General features: G+C 38.9%; 1 protein-coding gene across 1 annotated transcript; it reads right to left on the reverse strand.

Annotated features, from left to right (window-relative positions):
* LALBA (lactalbumin alpha) lies at nt 1–4,930 on the reverse strand. The gene is made up of 4 exons (XM_015065870.3): nt 2,135–4,930; nt 1,397–1,555; nt 851–926; nt 1–333 (listed from the first exon to the last, which is right to left on the reverse strand). The coding sequence occupies exons 1-4, from the start codon at nt 2,265–2,267 to the stop codon at nt 273–275; spliced, it is 429 nt and encodes a 142-aa protein (XP_014921356.1). The 5' UTR covers nt 2,268–4,930; the 3' UTR covers nt 1–272.
* Nucleotides 4,931–15,055: the final 10,125 nt, after the last annotated feature.

The following is a 15,055-nucleotide window of genomic DNA, read 5'->3' on the forward strand; positions in this document are numbered from 1 at the left end:
TTCAATATCAGGCCCTTTATTCAAGACAGAGGTGGAATCCATTATTGTAGTTAAAGTGCCATCAGGGGGCACTAAGCAAGGGTCAAAAGTCCAGTGTACCAGTCACACATTCCTGGAGAATCATTCTCAAGTGTCCAAAGGTGTCACTACAGAGTTCAGGGCTCAGAGACAAATCAGCTTCAAGGGGGTAGAAAGAAGCAAACTGAGGTAGCCTTAGGGGAGAGGCATTCCAGGAATGTACAGAGGGCAGAAACAGCAAAGACCGCAGGCACTCACAACATCTCACAGTGCCACTGTTCCAGTTTCTCAGAGCAGAGTGGTTTATGGGCCAACCTGATAATGGAAAAAGAGATGGGACAAGTTGGATGACTGGATCTCCCAAACTTCCATCTAGCTTTATTCCCAAAAGGGTCAAGGTGGAAGAGTGTGGATGAAAATTACAGAAGGACATTCCTAGCCAGGTGGCAAGGGACACTGAGCCACCTAATGGGGTAGGGTTCACTTTTAAAACTCCAAAAAATTATAGAACTGGAAAAGACATGCAGTGGTATCAAGGGCTTGCTTCAGGGTCTAGGACTAAAACAAGCTGAATTAGATGTCCACGTCCAGGTGAAGGGAGCCATAGGTCTCAGCCTTCTCTTTCTTATGCTTATTAGGAATATTGTTAAACAGGAGTGGTGTGAGGGAAGCTTAGAAAATCGGAAAACTGAATCTTCTCAATGACTTTTGTTTTGAAAACTACATTCTAAATTAAATGGTCAGGAGATAGAAAGAGAGGACAGTAGTGCTGGACTAAAGGAGTGAGAAAAAGGAGGAGAAGGGAAAAGTAAAAAATAGAATGGAGATTCACCAGTAGTCAATTCCTTCCTTATCCAGGATCTTCTTGGCACAAATCATGTCATCAGTAAGGTCATCATCCAGGAACTCTGGCAGGAGTTGCAAGGAGAGGAATGAGAGAGCTAAGTATTACCCAGAAAGATAATGTGTTTCCCTCTTCCCTGGATCTATTAGGTCTGGTTCTTCTCTGAACTGGAGGCTTATGCCTGTTGCCTTTCTATATGATAAAGTCAATACAATAATGTTCCCCATCCAAGATAAGGATTCCCTTCACTTTTCTTGAATGTCTCCGGAGGAACTGTCAACTTCATCAACTGACTTACTCTGAAAATGCAGGGTATTAGACTTCAAGAATCCCAGACAGCTCAGATCATCTACCTGTGAACTTCTGGGAACTGCCTGGGGATTTAGTGAACATGAAAATTCTGTCAATTCAAGCCCCACAGTTGAAGTGGAGTACAAGGCACTGAAGCCAGAAGTATGCTTGACACCAAAAATAAGATTATCCCAGAGGTAGCCTCCAGGAAAACAGAGGAACAGGATAAAAGAGGCTACTCACTGTCACAGGAGATGTCACAGATGTTCCTTGACTGAAGGATCTGGTTGTCCCTGCACCAAAATTTATTGTTGATCTGGAAGAGTCCATATTCTGTGCTGCCATTGTTATTGACTATGGTTTGTGTATCATAACCACTAGTATGAAATATGGTACAGATCCCTGAGGGAAATATGAGAAAGAGGTATCACAGAGGTGACTATAAATTGTGCATTTATAGCATAAATGAGGACCTGTATTACCAGACATAGAAAGGCTCTCTAGCCAATCTCCAAATATTGCAAAGCACAAAATATATTGATGAAATGAAAAGAGTTCCAAAAAGGACAGACAATAAGAGAAAGGGAAAATAAGGGCGTCTGGGTGGCTCAGTCGGTTAAGTGTCCAACTTCAGCTCAGGTCATGATCTCACAGTTCGTGGGCTCGAGCCCCACATCAAGCTCTGTGCTGACAGCTCAGAGCCTGGAGCCTGCTTCAGATTCTGTGTCTCCCTCTCTCTCTCTGCCCCTTCCATAGTCTGTGTCTCTCTGTCTCTCAAAAATGAATAAATGTTTAAAAAAAAATTTTTTTAAAGAGAGAAAGGAAAAATACATGAATAAATGTAATGAAAAGAGTAAACAGATAAGCAGATAAGATAAAAGGATTATTATATAATTGAATAAAAGTGGAGAGGGAAAGGTGGATGAAAGAGAGACACATATGAATTAATGAATGGATGAAGCAAGGCAGCAGGGAACTTACATTCAGACAAAGCAATGCCTCCATAGCCATCCATGTCTTTCAGCACCTGGGACAGCTCACATTTTGTAAATTGCTTCCCCTGGATGGCAGGGAACATGATGCCAATCAGGAGCAGAGAGACAAAGGACATCATTTTGGCTGCCCCCAAGAACCTGAAATAGGGACACCAGACAGCTTCACCTCCTTTTATTTGTGGAGAAAGCCTCGGGGGCCCTGGCACCAAGCCCTACATCCAGGAAGAGGATGAAGAGAGACTGGTCATGCCAACACAGAAACACTGAATCTGCCAGCTTCCTTCCGTACTTTTACCCCATTTTTCCTTCTCCTCCCCTAATCTCTAGTCCATACCAGTTATTGTTTTCTGCCCAGAGAGAGTTCCAAGCATGATTCTGTTCCCATTTGGCTTTGTTACGTACCTTTGTTTCTTGTAGATTTGGTTCTAGGAAGCAGGATGTCCCTAGCCTACTTCGGGAACAAAGGAGGCCTCAGGGGTAATATGAGTGAGGCAATCAGAAAATAAACTAAGGGTCTTGGCAAAACCCCCTCCCCACTAGAGACATACAGAATATGGAAAAGGAGTGTGTGTCATTACATGCCATAAGCCCAGGATCAGAGTTGGCACTTGTGCAGTCAACTCAGGCATGGACAAAAGGAAGAGTCCCTTAACATGGTGGTTCATGGCTGGGGGCTCAGGAGTAGGGATGGACGATAGCAACATAGACTACAAGAATCTGATATAACTTGGATCCAGAGATTTCTATACTTCAGGAAAACAGAGTATGACAGTATGTAGCTCTCCTATGAGCTATTATCCAGGCTCTCCACCACCAACCACCACTACCACTAAACAGCCAGATACCACATTGGTGTTAATTAAGACATTATGTAAATCCAAAACTAATAACTTGTAGCAGATTTGTTCATGGGTATAGAAACTTGTAGACAGCCTCAGAGTTGGCCACAGACGGTTAAAGAGAGAGTAACCCAAGTCAGTGTAAAGAGGACTTTGAGAACTTTAAGATTAGATTAAGATATATCTACAGTCTACAAAACAAGATTCTGGATCTGAGCTTTTTAAGGTCAGTGCCCCTGAACAAGTAAAGTTGAGGGTACCAGTTCTGAATAATTCCTCCAACTTGCTGGCATCAAGCTTCAAATCATGTGCCAATAGCTATTAGCCTCCTTCGTGCCAGGGCTCATCTTCTTTATTCCAATCTCTCAACCTGATTTCTTATATTGAAGTGGGTATCTGTCCCAACCAACAGTTTTCTCTATATCATGGGTGACCAGTATATGAAGCTGCATGAGTGAAATGAGTGTAGAGGATCTTGGTGTCAAGAGAGATGAGCAGAAAGTCCTGATGGCAAAGAAATACATGTTCAGAAACACAATGAAAGGGCTGCTACAACATTTCTCCTCCATTCTACCCAGAGGCATTGGAGGGGTACATGAAGGACAGGAATAGGAATAGGAATTCTGTCACACTAAGCAAGTATGGTTGAGAATATGGCTGGGAGTAGAGGATGACCTTGAACCATCTGACAGACAAGGAAAGCTAGGTCTGCTTGCCTATAATTTGGTTGGTTGTATCTCTGCCCTTCCCTGAAGCAATAAAAAGCAGCATCCAGGTCTGCACGGCTAAGCGCAAAAAATAAATGTGCCTCGGGCAAGAGGAACCATTATTTCCCTAGAAATGTTTGTAAAATGGCATATCTGAGGATCATCTGGAAAAGAATATGGAAGATGTGTAATGGGAACAATTACAAACATTCAGAGAAAGACGCAGATTCTTGGAGATAGACCAAACAACAATGACCACAGCACTGAAAGAGGAAGAAAGACATCAGGACAGCTACCTTTCCAGACAGGTAGCGTGCTCTCTGTGCAGGCTGAGATCTGAATCAAGGCAGTGAAGAGACATTTACAACACACGGATTTTTTAGAAATATGCTAGGAAGCTATATTCATTTTCTCGGATGCTGTCATAAAAATCAGGTTTCTCAAATCAGTCCTATTTGAAGGACTTTTAGAGATTAAGGAATCAGAAGGACCTGCTTCAAAACACATTTGTCAGTTGCCATCCAAAACTATAGTTTGTAGATAAGTGGTAATTTATAGAGAGAGCCAAGGACTACCATTTGGAGGAGCATCCTAGATCTACAATAACATTGATCGTTACTTCTGGTTAGTATATTCACCTTGTTCTACTTCCTCCCATAATCCACATAAATTACTACTAAGTGGACAATGAAGCAAAATTTTGGACTTGACATATAAATTTCAGACAAATTCTTCATTGAATTATAGAGTTATTTAAAGCAAATAAAATTTGGGGGCACCTGGGTGGCTCAGTCGGTTAAGCATCTGACTTCAGCTCAGGTCATGATCTTGTGGTTCACAAGTTTGAGCCCTGCATGGAGCTCTGTACTGACAGCTCAGAGCCTGGAGAGTCCTTCAGATTCTCTGTCTCCCTCTCTCTCTGCCCTCCCCCACTCGTGCTCTGTCTGTCTCTCAAAAATAAACAAACATTTTTAAAAAGCAGATAAAATTTGGAGAGTGATTTTGATTGGTGCTTTTCTTTTGGGGGTTGCTTGTGCAAAAGTCCTTACAAAGTCACTTAGCACTAGGGATTCACATCCTGTATCTGCACCAAAAGCGTGCTTGCAATTTACATTGGATTATTTTGAATTGTTGTATTTGTATTACTATCTCTATAACTGTTCTTGTGCATAAAAAAGCCAATGGTTCACTTTTGTGAACTGAGAATAGTATCAACAAAAAATGTAAATATACAAATGTAAATCATCACTCACAACTTATTTTAAAATATACTAACTAGGGGCGCCTGGGTGGCTCAGTCGGTTGAGCGTCCGACTTCGGCTCAGGTCATGACCTCACAGTCCGTGGGTTCGAGGCCCGCGTTGGGCTCTGTGCTGACAGCTCAGAGCCTGGAGCCTGCTTCCGATTCTGTGTCTCCCTCTCTCTCTGACCCTCCCCCATTCATGCTCTGTCTCTCTCTGTCTCAAAAATAAATAAACATTAAAAAAAATTTTTTAAATATACTAACTAAAATGGATTTTACCTTTTTGATCAAATATTAGCTAAAACAAATTCATATGCAATTACTAATACGTAATAGAATTTTTATGCAAATCTTACCCAATTTTTCATTTTAAATGTCTATTTTTAAAAAAACATAAGAGCACCTAGCTGACTCAGTCAGAAGAACATGTGACTCTTGATCTCGGGGTCATGAGTTCGAGCCCCACACTGGGTGTAGAGATTACTTAAATAGATAAAAACTTTAAAAAATAAAAATAAAAAAATAAATGAACACACATTTATATAATTTTACATCACACCTCTGATAAAATCTTACATCCTGTTTTTTGTTTAGGTGGTACTTTTTTCCTTTCTTTTTTGATTGGTTTCTCTCTCCTCCTCATTTCTTTCCTGCCATACACTGTCCCATTAACTCATATGAACAGTTTACCATATATCCACCCAAATTTTTATAAGTTACCATATTTATATACACACATATTGTTTTGCTATTCATTTGAAAATTTTTAATCCATCTGAAATTCTATCTGGGTTCCCTCTTCTGTTCAACTTGTCATCTTTGTCTATTTTAACACAAATACCTAGTAGACTTAATTGATTTTATATGTTTTGATATCTGATATGACAAGTCTTCTTTGCTATTTTTTATTAAGAAAATTAATCAAACTTTTTATTTTCAAAAAATGTTTTAAACTTACATAAAAGTTGTAAAAATATTGTAATAACTCACATATAGCCTTCGTGGAGATTCACCCACTGTCAACACTTGGCCACATTTGCATGTTCTCTCTCACTTTCTTTTTTTTCTCTGGCTTTACTAAGATATAATTAATATTTAAGCTTAAGGTGCACAACGTGGTGATTTGATCCGCATGTATACTGTGAAGTGATTGTTGCAATAAGGTTAGTTAATATCTCCATCCCCTCACATGATGACCATTTGTGTGTATGCGTGTGTGTAGTGAGAACATTTAAGATTTACTTTCATAGCAAGCAGGCAAAAATCTCTTTGACATTGCCACAGCAACTTCTTACTCAACACGTCTCTGGAGGCAAGCAAAACAAAAGCAAAAATGAACTATTGGGACCTCATCAAAATAAAAAGCTTCTGCACAGCAAAGAGAACAATCAACAAAACTAAAAGGCAACCAATGGAATGGGAGAAGGTATCTGCAAACAATATATCAGATAAAGGGTTAGTATCCAAGATCTATAGAAAACTTATCAAACTCAACACCCAAAAAACAAATAATCCAGTGAAGAAATAGGCAGAAGACAAGAATAGACACTTTTCCAAAGAAAACATCCAGATGGTTAACAGACACATGAAAAAATGCTCAACATCACTCATCATCGGGGAAATACTAATCAAAACCACAATGAGATATCACCTCACACCTGTCAGAATGGCTAACATTAACTACTCAGGCAACAACAGATGTTGGCGAGGATGTGTGGAGAAAGAGGATCTCTTTTGCACTGCTGGTGGGAATGCAAACTGGTGCGGCCCCTCTGGAAAACAGTATAGAGGTTCCTCAAAAAATTAAAAATAGAACTACCCTATGACCCAGCAATTGCACTACTAGGTATTTATCCAAGGGATACAAGCATGCTGTTTTGAAGCCGCACATGCTCCCCAATGTTTATAGCAGCACTGTCAACAATAGCCAAAGTATGGAAAGAGCCCAAATGTCCATCAACAGATGAATGGATAAAGAAGATGTGGTATATATATGCAATGGAGTATTATTCAGCAATATAAAAGAATTAAATCTTGCCATTTGCAACTATGTGGGTGGAACTAGAGGGTATTGTGCTAAGCGAAATTAGTCAGAGAAAGACAAATATCATATGACTTCACTCATATGAGGACTTTAAGATACAAAACAGGTGAACATAAGGAAAGGGAAGCAAAAATAATGTAAAAACATGGAGGGGACAAAACATAAGAGACTCTTAAATGTAGAGAACAAACAGAGGGTTGCTGGAGGAGTTGTGGGATGGGGGATGAGCTAAATGGGTAAGGGGCTTAAGGAATCTTCTCCTGAAATCATTGTTGCACCATGTGCTAATTAGCTTGGATGTAAATTATAAAAATACATACATACATACATACATACATACATAAATACATAAATAAATAAAAGATAAATAAACATTAAAAAAATATTGACTTTCATAGCAACCTTCAAGTATATAATACAGTATTGTTAACTATAGTCACCATGCTGTACCTTAGATTTCCCAGAACTTATTCATCTTATAACTGGAAGTCTGTACCCTTTGATCAACATCTCCCCATTTCCCCAACCCCCCAGCCCCTGGCAACCACCATTCTACTCTTTGTTTCTATGAGTTTGATGTTTTGAGGTTCCACATAAGAGTGAGATTTTATAGTATTTGTCTTTCTTTGACTTATTTCATTTAGTATAATGCCCCTCAAGATCCATCCATGTTGTTGCAAATGGCAGGATTTCTTTCTGTTTTAAGGCTGCATAATATTCCATTGTGTGCGTGTGTGTGTGTGTGTGTGTGTGTGTATGTAATATTCTCTAGTCCTTTTTAGATAATCCATTGTTAGTGTATTATATACCTAATAATTTTTAGAAAGTAACTTTTTATGATGTTAAATCTTTAATCTCAAAACATATGTATTTTTCTTTCATTCAGATTTTATTTTACTTACTTCAGTAAGATTTTATAGTGTTCTTCATACATATTCAGTGCCTTTTTAATTAAACTTATTCCTAAATATGTGACACTTTTTGTTGTTAATGTGAATGAGATATTTCCCCCTTTCCATTTCTGGGTATTTATAAATAGTACAAAGAACAAGTACTTTTTTGTAAATATATCTTCTACAAAGCCATCTCACCAAAATACATTATAAATTCTAGTATTTTTTTGACTAATTTTGGGGGGTTCTAAGTATATAATCATACCTCCAAAAGTGATAAGCTCTCTTTTCGTTCTTTGGCTTTTAGCAAAAGGAAACTATGAGGAAGCTGTCTGCCTCTGTCATGGCTCATGGCAGAAAATAATTAACAATTACAATAATACTAATGTTCTCCCCTGAGAATATAAAGCCATTGGCGTGTTCCCACTCAGGTCTGAGGTTCAGGTTTACATATCCACAACCAGGCAAGGATGGACCATAATGGATTATATGGTACATAGACATGATTCCTTCCACCCTTTACAGGATGAAAGCACTCATTCCCCCAGCTGCTAGGGGGGTTATCTGCAGACAGCATTTAGCTGAAACCCTCTTAGAGCAAGAGGGCCCCTTTGCCTCAGCAGGGAATAACACTGCCTGGACACCTCAACTCCACAACTTCCCATGAAATTGGCTAAGCACCTTGTTGTGACTGCAACACAGTTCAGCTTGTCCCTCTGACCAAGCCTACTTCCTTCACCTTCCTACCTACCCACCCCTACCCACCCCCCGCCCACACACACAGGTGTTGGTTCCAAAAGCAGTCTCCAATAAACTTCTTACACACCAATCTCCCTCTCACAATCTGTTTCCTAGGGAACATGATGTGTAACAAAAATAATAATAACAGTTCGTGGGGTTAGACATTCATAACTAAAATTATTGAAAATAATGTAAGTCAGGCAATACTCAGAATAAAAGTTTCCTAAGGTCTTATATAAGATAATGGTTATTATATTAATTAACTATATTAAAAGTTTATTGGTGGTAAAATTTTCAGATCAACTTGTAAAAGAATAGAAATAGAATATATAAATTTCAAATCCATACCAGAATAACATAGACTAAGAAAATAACATTAAATAAATAAATAAAACTGGAGCGCCTGGGTGGCTCAGTCGGTTAGGCGTCCGACTTCGGCTCAAGTCATGATCTCGCGGTCCGAGAGTTCCAGCCCCGCGTCGGGCTCTGTACTGACAGCTCAGAGCCTAGAGCCTGCTTCGGATTCTGTGTCTCCCTCTCTCTCTGACCCTCCCCCATTCATGCTCTGTCTCTCTCTGTCTCAAAAATAAATAAACATTAAAAAAATTAATAAATAAAACATAAATAAAATAGAACTAAAATATCATAATAGAATTAAACTAAAAAACAGTAACTGAAAGATATATGGAAAATGTCCCAAATATTTTGAAAGTAAAGAACACACTTCTAAATAACCAACTGGCCAAAGCAGAAATCTTAAGGGAAATTAAGAAATATTTTGAACTGAATAAATATTAAAATGTAACATATTAAAATTTGTGGGATGCAGCTAAAGCAGTGCTTAGAAGGAAATTTATAGCATTAAATATTTATACTGGAAAGGAAGAAAAGTATCAAGTCAGTAATCTAAGTTTCCTTCAATTACATTAGCCCTTTAAAAAGAATTTTGGAAATGCCCATCCAGTCAGTCTTACATGGCAGTGTTATGAAGAATGAAAACCAAGTACTAACATGTAATTTCCTCATCCATGTCAACCTTTACTCTGTTGCCCATGGAAAGGGGGCAGAGTCCAAATAAGAGAAATAGCCTGGCAATTCCTGGCCAGGGCCATCAGAGAAGTCAATCTAGAACTTTCAAGATGGAAATAGTGGAAAACAGCACCTTCACTTGAGGAATAACTTCCAAAAACATGGTTCTAAAGGAATGTAAGATGAAACTCCCACTTTGCAACTGTATTTAAGAAGACACTAATCCTTGAGGGTGGATGGAATGTACAGGTGAATGCTTTCATTACAAAGAACCAAACTGTGATGAATGTATGTCAGAATCAGAATGATAGGCCAGTCTGGAAACAAGAGCAACCTCCAGGGTTTCCCAGCAATCACTGGGAAATCTGTACCAGGGCTTTCAAATTGGGTGAGAAGTAGATGGGTAAGAAGGCGAGATCAAAACCCAAGAGATTTCAAAAGATGAGCAATATGCAATAACAGGTTAGTATTCAGGCAGTTGGAAACAGGACAGGACATATAAAGGTCAGGAATCCTGTGGCATTCACCCTTCAACACGGCTGGATCAGAGAGCACCTGTGGAAACAGTAACATGGGTTTCTTTTCTTTCTTTCTTTTTTTTTTTAAATGCTTATTTATTTTTGAGACACAGAGAGAAAGAATGTGAGCAGGGTATGGGCAGAGAGAGAGAGACACACACACACAGAATCCGAAGCAGGCTCCAGGCTCTGAGCTGTCAGCACACAGCCTGACGCGGGGCTCGAACCCATGAACAGTGAGATCATGACCTGAGCTGAAGCTGGACGCATAATCAACTGAGCCACCCAGACACCCCTATGGGTTTCTATTTCTAAAGGAGCTTTTATCACTTCTGAGCTGACAACAGTGGGAGCTCTCACAATTCAACCTTTCCTCTGCTCAGGATGACTTTGCCATAGATTTTCTTTGTTGATGGAAAATTTACATACAACTAAAAGTACCTATTTTAAGTGTACAGTTTGACAAGTTTTGATAAATATATATACTCATGTAACACCACACTCAAGATTTAGAACATTTCCATTACTCCAAAAAGTTCCTTCATTTCCCTGAGCAGTCAATCATATCCCTGATACCAGGTGAGCTTTGATCCATAACTATAAATGAGTTTTGCCCGTTCTAGAAATTCATGTTAATGGAATCCTGTTTCATGCCTGACTTCCTTCACTCAGTATTTTTTTGTATTTATCAACGCTACTGTATGTAAACATGGTTCATTTCTTTTTATTACTTAGTAGCTTTCCATTGTATGAATATACCACAATATATTTATTTGTTCACTTCCTGGTGGATATTTGAGTTATTACTCAAGATCTGCTTTTGTCCGCAGTAGACAGCGTCTCTGATGGGATAGAAAGTTGTGGTACTGGAGTTCCATCTAGTGTCTATTTGTGGTACTGCAGACTCTGGTGTCTGACCAAGCCATGTTTTCAACAGCCCCCAGCCTGACAGCCTACTGCTATCAGTGCTTAGATTCAGGCAAGACAGAAACCAGTCCCTTAGCAGCAGCAGCACCACCACCCCCCGCCCCGCAAAAAAAAAAAAAAAATCAGCACATTGGATATACATTCAACTGCTTTCCCTCCCAAGGGATAAGTCAGGAATTGAGGGTTTCCTCCCAATCAGACCATGCCATGGCATGCCATGCTATGCCATGCTGAGAAGGGCTCTGGTGAGTGAATGAATGCCAAGAATTTTCCTGCTGGGGCTTCAATGTGTTTGGCTGGGATGCAGGAATTACTCTCTATTATATATTCTCCCTCTCCCTCCTCTCCACCTCTTTTATATGTGTGTGTGTGTGTGTGTACATATATACACACATACATATATATATATACACGTATACATACACACACACACATATATATATGTATGTGTGTATATATATATATATATATATATACACACACACACACAGAAAATAGCCTTCACAACTCAAACCAAAAATACATTTATTTCCTGTTTACCCATGTTTGGGGTCTGTTGGTCTCAAAAGGTTAGACATTAACAGTTTGTACCCACATTCAGGAATTCACTTGAATGACACAAGCCTTGGAATTTCACAAAACCACAAATGGCTGATCGCTACAAACACCCACCTTTCTTCCTTGAATGTAAGAAATGAGCAGTAGAAGATACATTTCTTCATAACCATTTGGAAAGCAGGGTGGTGCCATTGTACCCAGACTCAAGGCAGCTCTGTCTCTGGCTAGAATGGAAGCTGCAAGCTAGTCTCATGGAGTCATAGGAGAGTTGGGCAGGATATTTTACCCACTCACTGAACATGGAAGTAGCAGGGTCTCCTGTCTCATTGGGTCTACCATGTTTTAATGAAGTAAAGCACTGGACTTTTCCTGTTTATGTTGTTTCAGATTTGTCATTTTGTTGAGTGGCAAAGAAGGCAGCCATTTAGTAGCTGAAACAGAAGAGAGAACCAGAACTCCCAACATCTAACAGGAAGATCCTCATCCAGGAATCTCTTACCTGGTTTCTGGCTTTCTCACAAAGGCAACTCGTTCATGTATCATTGTTAAATCCCTGTCTCCATGGAGGAAGGAGGGTCTAGGTTTCCTATTCTGCAATATTGCTGGTATCCTTTATTGCCTCATTTTTCTCTGCCTAGTTTCCTGCTTCTTTGAACTTATACTAATTGTTTTACTGGATGCCAGACATTATGGATTTTCTGTTGTTGATTGTCTCAATTTTTTTTTTGTCTTTCTTTAAAGAGTTTTGGCTTGCTATTGGTAGACAATTAAGATATTTAGGTTCAAAAACAAACAAACAAAAATCAGAAACAGATTCATAAATACAGAGAGCAAACTGGTGGCTGCCAGAGTGGCATGGGGGGAATGGACAAAATGGGTGAAGGGGAGGGGGAGATAGAGGCTTCCAGTTATGGAATGAATTCTAAACCCTTTGCCATACTCTAAATTCTAGTTCACATCCCCCTCACTCCATGAACTCCCCTTACTTCTTTCTCTCTTCTCAATACACTATGTAGCTCTTTTGTGGCAGATGTCACATTCCATATTTCACCACATTTACATGCAGGAAGAAAGACTCTATTCTTGACTATCCAACAATGCCTACCACGTTGTGGTAGTTCAAAATATATATTTGTTGAATAAATGATATATCCCAAAATATATTGTCTTCTTATCAGTGGAAATATATAAGAAAAGGAGAAGTGACCCTCCTGCCTAGTGAAATATTGAAATATGGTCTAGGATCCCTCCCAACTCAAAACTTCAATGAAAAAATGGTTAGGCAAAATTGTGCCACATCTATACGATGAATATTACATGACTAGTTTTTAAATTTTTTTATGTTTATTTATTTTTGAGAGAGAGAGAGGGAGGCAGAAGATCTGAAGCAGGCTCTGCACTGACAGCAGAGAGTCTGATGTGGAGCTCGAACTCACAAACCACGAGATCATGACCTGAGCTGAAGTCAGACACTCAACCGACTGGGCCACCCAGGTGCCCCTTACATGACAATTTTACATGGAGAGATATATTCAATGCTTACAATGTGTTAGGTGAAATATCAGGATTAAAGTTATATGTATGATAATAACTATAATTTTGTAAAACATGCATAGAATCACTAGAAGGAAATATATTTTTAAATAATGGAGTTCTTTTCATGTGTATGTGCTCTTCACATGCTTTTACTGCCATGATCCAAAATCAGTCTTGAAAGACAGCTGGACTGGCTTACCTTCAGGAAGTATGATGCAGGATGATCAGCTATTCCAAAAGCCAAACTGTATCTTTATTAAATATCCTCCAACATTTTATTTGACTAACTAAAGCCTTATTGAGAATAGCAGTTCATATAGTTATCTGCAAGCACATTTTGCAACAAGTTTATCCTGCAGGGTTCACCAGCAAGTTTCACTGCTCACAGTGAGGTATTTTAAGAGTGCTTTATTGAGGTTTTGTTTGTTAATGACTGAGGCCACTTTTTGACAACATTCACTTTTTATTTTTTCCAGGATGAAATGTGGACAATCAACAGGAGCCAAATTAGGGTACATTTTATGTATGTCTGTACATCTATGTGTCTGTTCCACAATACTTCAAATCAGAAGTTAGCAAGCAACTGAAGATAGTTTTTATGAACCAGCTTAATCATATTTCCAGGCCAACCCATCACAGTTTTCTTCTTTTTCTTAATATCTTCCATTTATTCCTCTCCTCAGTTATCCAAAGGCACAGCTGTGAAATGCCAGCATTGAATTCTGGCTCCTCCATTTACTAACTGTGTGATGCTGGGCAACATACATGACGTCTCTGTGCTGTAGTTGCCTGATATATGTAAAGTGTAGATAATGATAATAATTGACTCCCATGATTCTTATGAGGCTTCAGTGAGATAATTTTGTAAAAGTCTGATCAGAGCATCTAGCACATACAGACTATTCAGTAAATTGTCTCCGAGTATCATTACTTTGCTCTCTGGTCCTACCGCATCCTCCTCCCTATATTCTCTCCATTCATTATTGATGCTTATATCAGTGAGATGGGAGGAAAGATACAAGAATCTTGTCCTGGGGTGCCTGGCTGGCTCAGTCAGAAGAGCATGAGACTCTTGATCTCGGGGTCATGAGTTCAAGCCCCATGTTAGGTGTATTGATTAAATAAATAAATAAATAAATAAATAAATAAATAAACTTAAGAGAGAGAGAGAGAGAAGCCTGTCCTTTGAAGATGAATTTTTCCCCAGGCAAGATTTCTGCATTCTGGAGGGCTGGTTCTGGATGAAGGAGCTGTCTGACCAGGGTAATATGAATTCATTATCAAGGCATGGGAAATCAAAAGTAGTAAATAGATAACTCTACTCACCAATTTTTGTTTTGTTCATTGCTTTATACCTAGCATCTAGAACAGTGCCTGACAAGTTGTAAATAATTGGTAATTATTTCTTGAATTAATTAGTTATGACATATTAAAAAAATTTTTTAAATTTATATCCAAGTTAATTAGCACATGGTGCAACAATGATTTCAGGAGAAGATTCCTTAAGCCCCTTACCCATTTAGCTCATCCCCCATCCCACAACTCCTCCAGCAACCCTCTGTTTGTTCTTTACATTTAAGAGTTTCTTATGTTTTGTCCCCTCCCTGTTTTTATATTATTTTTGCTTCCCTTTCCTTATGTTCACCTGTTTTGTATCTTAAAGTCCTCATATGAGTGAAGTCATATGATATTTGTCTTTCTCTGACTGAGTAATTTCACTTAGCATAATACCCTCTAGTTCCATCCGTGTAGTGGCAAATGGCAAGATTTCATTCTTCTATATTGCTGAATAATACTCCGTTGCATACATATACCACATCTTCTTTATCCATTCATCCATCGATGGATATTTGGGCTCTTTCCATATGTTGG

The sequence above is a fragment of the Acinonyx jubatus genome, chromosome B4 (genome assembly GCF_027475565.1).
Source record: "Acinonyx jubatus isolate Ajub_Pintada_27869175 chromosome B4, VMU_Ajub_asm_v1.0, whole genome shotgun sequence".
Classification (NCBI taxonomy): domain Eukaryota; kingdom Metazoa; phylum Chordata; class Mammalia; order Carnivora; family Felidae; genus Acinonyx; species Acinonyx jubatus.